Genomic DNA, 9,737 nt, shown 5'->3' on the forward strand with positions numbered 1-9,737 from the left:
GTATTAGAGGCAAGGAGTATCTGGGTGCACTGATGTTGTTGGTGTTGTTCAAGGGGACATCCCAGCAGGCGGATGGATGGGCTGGAATCAAAAGAAGATGTCAAAGCAAGCGGCCCAGCATGCGGAGCGGAACCCCCCTAAGCCGGAAAAAGGAGGACTCTGGCAGGCAGTATCAGCACCATAGCCCAGTCTTCTGCCCAGTCGACAGGGGGAGCACGAGGCCCGGGATTGAAGCGATAGAGTATGATCGCCGGCACAGCTCTGTTGGACAAGCGCACCAGAGTCAGAATGCGACTGGTGTTCCCAAACCTGGCAGGGGTGAAGGGGTGGCAGGAGGCAGGTGGTGGGAATGCAATGGTGGAGAACACGCCTTTTTCAATGTGCCCCCCTGTCGTCGTCTGTCCTGGGCCTGGAGCCGGAGGGGGGAAGGGGGACGAACATGGAATATGGAAGCCCACATATGTACTGGGAGATCGGGCATGTCTAGACAGGTCTGGTATGATGGAAATATGTTGCACTGATGTTTGGACAAAGGTGGACGTATGCGAGACATGCCCGACAAAAAAAAGTGCCACGGCGTGCAAGGCTACTACCTGTACTGGCCGTACACACGAACAGCGCCGTACCACTTGCTAGTCAGGGTGCTGTGTTTCTCTTTGCTTTTGTTTGATCCTCTCCTTCTTCCCTGCCAGGACAGCGTAGTTGGCTATCGCCGTGCACTGACAAAGTGACATGGTGACATGGGTGTAGTGCCAAAGTGCCTATCCCTCCATACTCCATGTGGGCTGGGGCGGTTGTCGGCTGATGGTGGAGCTCCATTCTCGTCCTGCCTCTGTGGCCATCTTCCAGTCAGAAGCCAGCGTTTTTCCCGACGACGCCCAAAGCCGCATGGGTTCCTGGCAGGGATGGCAGCAAGGATTATCCATTCACATTATATTGCAGTGCAACGGCACGGCGAAGCTCACTCTTAAAGTCGAATTACCAATCAAATCTGCAACCACACCCTGCAACGCGTACGGTTACAATGGCAATCACACATTTCAATCAACATTTTGGTCCAGATACGATATAAAATTTCCGTCCCATCGAACCCCAGGCAAGTCACCGACGAGTTCATCTTTTGCGTACGCACTCGCATCAGACAAGAAAAGAGTCCAGAGACGCACTCAACGAACTCAATTGAGTTGCGGGGGCAACCCCCGATTTCCTGGGCGTGCTAAGGTAGGTCAAATCGAGCAAAAGGAATATGGTGCAAGTCGAGCATAACATGACAACAAAGGCCTGGGATACCCACGGGGGAAAAGGAGAGACATGCTTTAACTCCTAACGAGGGAGGGCACGAGAGGGAGTCAAGGAGAATAGGCCAAGCAATCAGCTTGTTTCCGGATCTCGAGGGCTGCCCAAGCTGTGCCGTATCGATGGCACCAATTGCTGTTTCGTCGACTCCTTCATACTACATGCCTACAAATGGTGTCCTCGGGATCCTGTGCTGCCGCTAGCCGGTATTGGTGATTGGCAGGAGAGGATGCAGGATGCAGGATGTAGGGTAGTAGAGAGATATGCGCGAGGTGCAGACGGGGGACGGGAACACCACCGGGACCCTACATCCAACAAACCCATAGAAAACAATTCGCAGATCCAGTCCTATGTCATACATAAATGCAACACAGGGTCTCCCGTCGCGGATGACCACGTTGCCTGCTACCGTCCACGACTCAATTAGAGAGACGGAGGCACATGCCTGTGACAGGCATAGACTGATCGCTCCCGTATCAAGCCACATTGCGATGGGCCTCTTCCCAAGCTGATCTGAGTCAAGACCGCCTAGCTCGGGTGTGGGCTTGACTGACTGACTCTCTCCCAGACATGCAGGTTTGTTTCTCCATATCACAAGTTTGGATGCTGTCTCAGTCGTCACTCAAGACGAGCCAACGATCCGACAGCCCGCATTTGCCGCCAACAGCCAGGATAATGCAGCCAAATGAATATTGGAGACTGAACAGGTGGGAGAAGGTTTTAGCGAGGCTCCTATCCAGCGAGGGATAGATGTCGTAATCACAAGCTTGACATGTATGGTGTATTGATGATAGTCAATATTGAAATATTTATTTATATGATATATAATATAGTGACCAGTTCGTCCAAACCAAGATGCAGAGTGGGTGAGCTACTGTGGGCTGGACAATAGCGGACGTAATAGTAGGCTATGTACGGAGTATATATAAACATACATATATGCATTGGCTATGTATTTATGACAGGTCCAATGGCGTCGTGGGAAGCACAGCATATTCATGCAAGCCAGCTATCCATGATTGTACAAATCTGGAAAGCCCTTCGCCAATAGTCCAAGCGAAAGTAAAATCGGGCGAGGCGAAAACCGGCTCACCACTTTTGACCCTCTCCAGCTACCACACAGTGTGCTGCGCCTCTCTCCCAAGGAGATTTAACGTAGTTGGTGAGCTTTGGCGATAACGTGCAAGATTCATTTACCAGCTTCTCCCTGCCTACGGGCAACGAGGCGTTGGTTCTTAAACGTTTCTAATCGCCGTCGTCATAATATCACCGCCCGCTCTCACAATGTTTTGCATTCAAGGAAAGGAAGCTACCTGATCAATGGGTGGTGCTGGCGGGTTGGTGGGCTTCCTCGTCCAAAGTCGGTACCGAGCTTTATAAGCACGGTTGCAATTTAGGATGAGCCCCAGGATATCTGACAGGTTTATCCGTACGGCATTGTGTACGTACCTACTGATCTATCTGAAAAAAGCTCGGTGCCATTGGGGATCCAAGATTTTCGATGATGTACATGCCTTCTGCAATCTTATAACCGCATTGTCATATTTACAGCGAGGAGCATCCATTCGAATTTCGAGATAATACGGAGTACTACTTGTATGAAGCAGATATCATAGTGGGCTCCGAATGGATACACTATGTACATACTAGGTTAACTTCACTCGTTAGCCTTGCCTGAGATTTTCCTGGTAAAAGGCATGGGCCCAAGCACTGAGGGACCCCACATTGACCCAAGCAGCTTCATAACTCTATGTGTGCATGTGCAAGCACGCTGGATGCTGGCTGGGCAGTAGCAGCAGCAGCAGCTGGGGTCTTGGCAGCCTCAATTGGCATTTCCATTTTCCGCCCCACGTCAGCCACGCGCACCCATTGGGAGGTACATCGCTGCAATTTAGCAAGTGTACTGCGCAATGACTTTTTTCTTTCTTTTTTTCTCGAAGCAAATCTGTGTACTAGAGAGTACCGGCCGAAAATCCTGGCATCCAAACATTCAGCAATAGTGGCAGAGTAGTGGACTTCTTTTCAGTCTCAGGTGAAACAGACTGGCAGACTTGTGATCGCTTGATCTTCTGATAGGTTTTAGTTCTCGTTGGCTTCGCGGTGTCATTGAGCTTCTCCTATCCTAAGGGTCCATCCACCTCGTATCCCACTAGCGATTGTTCGGTTCATATCGCATATGCCGGGCCTAGGCACTTCCGACCTTGCCTGATCCAATCGATTAGACTTCCCTGGAGAAAAAAATTCACGTCTGTGCTATCTATCAATACACCGACGACGGCTCCGAAGCCCGGTGGTGCATCGTCACCCACAGTTCCGTCTGCGACCATCGCAATCACCGTACAGTGATTTTCCAACAAGACCGACAAGATGTTGACCGAAAAGTACTTTGCCTCGATCTCTGGGCCCCCCATTGCCAACAACACCGCCATCGCCAAAGATATCGGTATATACGAGCATACACTGCACCCGAGCCACTCGACCACAAGCACCTTCAAGAAAAGCTCTGTGCCGCGCAATAGCCTTGCCGTCTCTGATACCCATATCTTCGCGGCTCAAGATGATAAGTCGTCCGTCCACGTGTACAGCAGGGTAAAGGGCAATCAAGAGTCAACTGTGACTTTCCAGGAGAGGATAAAAAGCGTCGCCTTTTGCGACGATGTTTTGGTTCTGGGGACTGCCGAAGGTCGTGTCATTGTGTGGGAGGTACGTTTTGCGCCGACATCGAAATGCCTGTCAATCAGAGCTTGCGGCTGACTTCCTTCCTAGGTTTGCACTGGGCGGCAAGTAACTACTCCTGCATGCCATGTCCAGGCTGTGACCTGCATTGCCTCTACGCCATACCATCTACTGACAGGCTCTGATGACTCCAATGTCCATGTGTGGGAGCTGTCCCGTCTCTTGGAAATGGACACGACCATTGAGCACGAACCAGTGAAAACCCTTTCTAATCACAGAGCCGCCGTTGTTTCCATTGCCATCAGCCAAAGCACAAACACCGACACGAATATGTGCATCACAGCCGGCAAAGACAGGTCCTGCATCATCTGGAATTACCAGATTGGAACAGCACTTCGTACCCTTCTGTTCCCAACCAATCCCACCTCTTTGTGTCTAGATCCCTGTGCGCGTGCAATCTATGTTTCGTCTGATGATGGCTCGATCTTTGCTGTTGATATGTTCTCGGAGAAGGCATTGCTGGGCCCTCAGAGCATTGAAGCAGTTTCGTCTGTTGTCCAGGTTGCGTCGGCCTTCGGCTCAGCACCGCAAGAAGCGGGACCAGCGTCCTGCCTCGCCGTCAGTTACGATGGCACAACACTCCTGTCGGGACACAACAAGGGCCAAATCCTTAGATGGGATTTGAGCACACGAGCTGACTCGACTCAACTTGCAAATCTCAATGCAGCCATTTCCAACTTAATATTTGAGTCGCCGCTGCCCCGAACAAAATCTACACAGGTTACGACAGTTGTCAAGCCCTTCCTGGGCAGTCGCAACTATAACTTCACAGCTCAGCTGGTCACAGACCTGACCGAAGAGTCAAGGTTTGAGAAAATGCTCAATGGCAAGGGCTTCGCTGCCGGTGATTTGGAAAGCGCCATCCAAGCTCTACAGCAGCCTCAAGCAGATAGTGTAGGTGACAGCGAGCTGAAGAAAGAGAACGAGTCGCTATGGGAGATCATCAATGAGCAGCGCGCTCTGCAGAAGAAGACTCTAGAACGATATGTCGAGGCTAAGGCGGCCAACACATAAATGGATATAGAAGAAATAAGATCGAGAAAAGCGATATCGCATACTGCGCCTAGTTTCAAGACTCGTCAGCTACTCCTGTCTCGCGTTTTACATGACAAGCCAGAGGCGTTTGTGGGGACCCATGGCAGAAGCCAGGGGCCGCTATTGCCCGGGGTCCGCAAGAGCCTCAAACGGTCGGCATAATTATGGCCCAATGATTTTGGCCCTATAACGCTCAAGTCTCGTTTGATTTACGCGGCTCAATTAAGCTGTATAGTTAAGCTTTCTGTCGATCTTGGGTATGCAGGCATATGCAGTCTGGATGTGGTTGACTCGTGTCCGATCTCCGATGTTTAGTTACACATTCCCATACCAGATGCCAAACCAGTCTTGAGACCCAGGCTTGACTGCTGGCGATCCTTGCTCGTCCGGCCTGGACCGGCCTACTATAGCCGACGTCGTTCGTTGTCGAGAGCCTTGGTCTGCGCCCGCTATAGGTGGCAACCCTGCTGGATCGCCCATGCCGAAATCGTGGGTCTTGAAACAGGCCTCATACGTCGGGAATTCTATCACGATGTTCGCGGGCAGTGACGCGATGATGGCTATTTGCGGAGCGTCGGGGACGAATCTCGAGGCGCAATCTCCAGGCGGCCCTTATAGCCGTACGATCCCCAGCCTGTGTGCCTCTTGGCTCTCGGGGATTGTTTGGGCTGTTGCGCTGTGCGAAACTTCCAAACGAACAACTGGAAGATGCACCCCGGATTCTTGCTGAACATCCTAGCTACCCTGGTGGTAGTGACGGTGGCAAAACCTCTCCAGCAGCCGACTAGTCATGTTGTTCATGAGAAGCGGCACAGCGTGCGGAATGTCTGGCAGAAATTCCGTCGGGTCCCCCGTCGGAATGTCCTTCCGGTTCGGATAGGACTTACACAGCAGAATCTCCATCGAGGCGAGGACTACCTCTATGCGGTCTCACATCCCGAATCGGCAGAATACGGACAGCATTGGCACCCCAGCAAGATCATCGAAACATTTGCCCCGTCGCAAGAATCGGTCGATGTCGTAACGAAATGGCTCGTGGGCGAGGGAATGCACCCGAATCGCATCCAGCTCTCCAAAGGTCGAAACTGGCTGGATTTCAACGCAACGGTTGGCGAGCTCGAGAAACTCCTCAAGACCAAGTATTTCATGTTTCGGCACAGTCGGCATGGGAAACATCATCTTGCCTGCGACGAGTACCATGTGCCAGATCACCTCAGCAAGCACATCGATATCATCACGCCCACCGTGCATTTTGACCAGCATATTGGGCATGAGCGTCTCAACAACAGAGTCTCTCTGGACGATGACCAAGTCAATGAGCTGAAAAAGCGAGGTCTGGACAGCGGAGGGCGACCTTCGACCGGGATACAAGGCAGCGGACTTGATGGGTGGTCCCCAAAACAGGGCGCCTTTGTGGTGAACGCGATGATGACACTAGACGACTGTGATCAGATGCTCACTCTGGACTGTATCCGGGCCCTCTACAAGATCCCCAAGGGTGATCTTTCCGCCAAGAACAACTCCCTGGGGATCGTCGAGTACACCCCTCAAGCCTTCTTACAGCCTGACCTGGACTTGTTCTTCGACCAGTTTGAACCGAAACTGAAGGGTAAGGGCCCTGACGTGGATCTCATCGACAACGCCATCGTCCAGACGCAGAACCAGAGCTTCCAGTTTAACGGCGAGTCAGCCTTGGACCTGCAATACGCCATGGGCCTGGTGTTCCCGCAGCAGGCCAAGGTCTTCCAGGTCGGCGACCTGGTCCGGGGCGCCAGCTTCGGCAACCTGCTCGACGCCATCGACGGCAGCTTCTGCGACGCCAAGGCAGACAACGCCGTCGACTCCATCGATAACAACTACCCCGACAAGATCCGCTGCGGGGGCCACACCGCGACCAACGTCATCTCGACGAGCTACGGCTACAACGAGGCCGACCTGACCGCGCGCTATGAGCAGCGTCAATGCGCCGAATACATGAAACTCGCGCTCCAGGGCGTGTCCATGATCTTCTCATCGGGCGACAGCGGCGTGGCGGGCAACGGCCACCTCTGCCGCGACCCGACCTCGGGCGCCTTCAACGACGGCTCCCAGGGCCTCTTCACCCCGGCCTTCCCCAGCACCTGCCCCTACATCACGTCCGTCGGCGCGACGCAGATCGTGCCCGGCAAGACGGTTAAAGACGCCGAGACCGCCTGCGAGGAGACCATCCTGTCCGGCGGCGGCTTCTCCAACGTCTTCGCCATGCCCGACTACCAGTCCAAGGCCGTCGCCGCCTACTTCGAGAACTCGGCCCCGCCCTACTCCGATCGGCAGTTCAACAACTCCCGCGCGGTCCGGGGCTACCCCGACGTCTCGGCCAACGGGGCGCGGTACGTGACGGCCGTCAATGGGAAGTTTTCGCTCTCCTTCGGGACCTCTGGTACGTAATTACGCATACATGCAGGCTTTTACTAACTATACTTGCTCATATGCCCCCCTTGCTCCCCCAAGCAAAACACTTCACTTACTAAAATCGTCTCGCTAGCTTCGGCGCCGGTCTTCGCAGCCATGCTTAACCTGATCAACGAGAAGCGATTCGCGGCGGGCAAGGCCGCTGTCGGCTTCGTCAACCCGGTCCTCTACGCCCACCCCGAGGTGATGAACGACATCACCAACGGGACCAACGCGGGCTGCGGCACCAAAGGCTTCAGTGCCGTTAAGGGATGGGACCCCATCACTGGCTTAGGGTAAGCAATCGATTTCTGGCTCGCACCTCGTTCTTCTTCTTTTTTCACATGCAGTGGTTATTGATGAAACTGACCACTTCTGCTTAGAACGCCGAACTTCGAGGCCATGGAGAAGTTGTTTCTCAGTCTACCTTGAAAGAGAGGCTCAGCAAGCGGCATAGACATATAGAGCGGACCAACGGGACACGTTCAATTCGAATGCTTATAGATGATAGATCGACCGCATGATCACGAGGCACAATGCCATATAGAAATCGGCTGGTCCGGGCATGACGACTTTAGATACATACCCTTAAACTTAATCTTATGCACTACCCCTGAATTTTCCGTCTTGTTTGGTCGTTACACTTAGCGAACGGTTGAAACTATGTGATTGCTTCCGCTTTGCTCACCGTACAAGCCATACAAAACAATTTGACCACATAGTGTACTATGAGAAGAGGCGCGGAAAGCCTTCTCTCGACATATAACCGGACAGCCAACTAGGTCCTCAGGGCTTACATCAGAATCGATGAGAGGCCCGAAAACAAAAGGCAAACTATTTAACTTGTCATCGTTTTCACATATATAGTCAAGAGTAGTAAGGTTTGTTTGCAGCAAAATGTACACGCTGTATTGTGTTTGTCGTAAAAGCATTAGCTCATTAAAGAATTACACATCATTAACCGATGATGCGATGCGCCCTTAACACCACCCACTTCATGGTTTCCTCCCTCCTTTATCATTGTATCATCGTGTCTCCTCCTCGTGAGGATTTCCCCATCATCCATCCCCACACCTCGATGGATCGATCCAAGTGGATCCCACACCGCAAGCCGACCCGAGCCTTTTTACAGACCGCAAGCGGAGGCGGCGACCTGGGTAGCCTGGGCGTCGACACGGCCGAGCATGGTGGCCTGGCCGTTGGTCAGGGCGTTCATGGCGTCGAGGGCGATGTTGAAGCCGGAGGCGGCGTGGTCGACGGCGAGGACGTTGATGGTCTTGCCGTTGTAGCTGAGCTGCCAGCAGGTGCCGCACTGGGGCGAGTTCCAACCGGCGACGGCGTCGACGGCGCCGATGTAGGGAAACTTGGGGATCTGGCCCTGTGTCTGCCAGCCGTACTTGGTGATGAGGCCGTTGGCGCCGTCGCTGCAGGAGACGGCGGTCAGAGAGCGGGAGCCGTCATCGTAGCCGGTGTCGTAGGCGACTGTGATATGGGATGTTAGTAAACTGTGTGATAGAGTAGGACAATTCCATTCGTCGTCGACGAAGGATATAGAGATATTGCATACCAGAGGCGGCCGAGGCAGTAGCGGCGGCGGCGATGAGCTGGAAGATCTGGCTGAACTGCATTTTGAAGGTTTGGTGGGTTGGAGCGAGTGGAAGGGTGATTAAGTTATTAAGAACTAAGTAGATAGTTGTGAGGAGTTGGCTTGAGTTGATGAGGATGAGGGTAAAGAAGATCTGTAAATCGTGAGAGCCCCGGGCCCTTTATACATCGTGACCCTGCCTCTCTCTATCCCTCATGTAGCAGAGGCATTTTTGTTTTTGTCGTTTATCAAGCCATACCACGGCATAGCATCATCATACGTGACATCGCTAACGGACTTTCCTTCCATGCAACACCATTCCACATCCTAGACCCTAGCTGCGGATCGCGGCTTTGCATCCAAGCCCATCCCATGCCATAGGCCATTGCTCCCTTTCGATGGGCCATTCTCGATATAGCGCGGGTTGTGGGAGGTTGAGAAGAGAGTCATGCCCACTTCTCTTGCAGATAGAGGTCGATAGTAGTGGACAGGCGGTAGACACCTGACCAACTTGTGCCCTGTCTAAGACGTGGGTGAATTCCACAACATCTCGTGTTGGATGGTTGGCTTTGCGGGGCCGATGGTTAACTGGACACCCACAGACCGCGGCTGGTGTGCGTGCTGCCGATCTCTTCGTATTTTGCCGGTACTCCTG

At 53.0% G+C, this 9,737-nt stretch overlaps 3 protein-coding genes across 3 annotated transcripts; 2 read left to right on the forward strand and 1 right to left on the reverse strand.

Annotated features, from left to right (window-relative positions):
- Positions 1-3,663: 3,663 nt before the first annotated feature.
- Positions 3,664-5,046, forward strand: PG985_010772 (uncharacterized protein; the record flags this gene model as incomplete). The annotated part of the gene is made up of 2 exons (XM_066830539.1): positions 3,664-3,999; positions 4,063-5,046. 2 exons carry the CDS (start codon positions 3,664-3,666, stop codon positions 5,044-5,046), a joined length of 1,320 nt encoding a protein of 439 aa, XP_066681221.1.
- Positions 5,047-5,775: 729 nt separating this feature from the next.
- PG985_010773 (uncharacterized protein) lies at positions 5,776-7,929 on the forward strand (the record flags this gene model as incomplete). Its single annotated transcript, XM_066830540.1, has 3 exons — positions 5,776-7,486; positions 7,592-7,793; positions 7,881-7,929. The coding sequence occupies 3 exons, from the start codon at positions 5,776-5,778 to the stop codon at positions 7,927-7,929; spliced, it is 1,962 nt and encodes a 653-aa protein (XP_066681222.1).
- Positions 7,930-8,623: 694 nt separating this feature from the next.
- Positions 8,624-9,125, reverse strand: PG985_010774 (SnodPr.t1.c1; the record flags this gene model as incomplete). The annotated part of the gene is made up of 2 exons (XM_066830541.1): positions 8,624-8,979; positions 9,065-9,125. The coding sequence occupies 2 exons, from the start codon at positions 9,123-9,125 to the stop codon at positions 8,624-8,626; spliced, it is 417 nt and encodes a 138-aa protein (XP_066681223.1).
- Between the last annotated feature and the right edge of the window lie 612 nt (positions 9,126-9,737).

Source organism: Apiospora marii (assembly GCF_038362585.1).
Source record: "Apiospora marii strain CBS 49790 chromosome Unknown utg000007l_segment0_segment0, whole genome shotgun sequence".
Lineage (NCBI taxonomy): Eukaryota > Fungi > Ascomycota > Sordariomycetes > Amphisphaeriales > Apiosporaceae > Apiospora > Apiospora marii.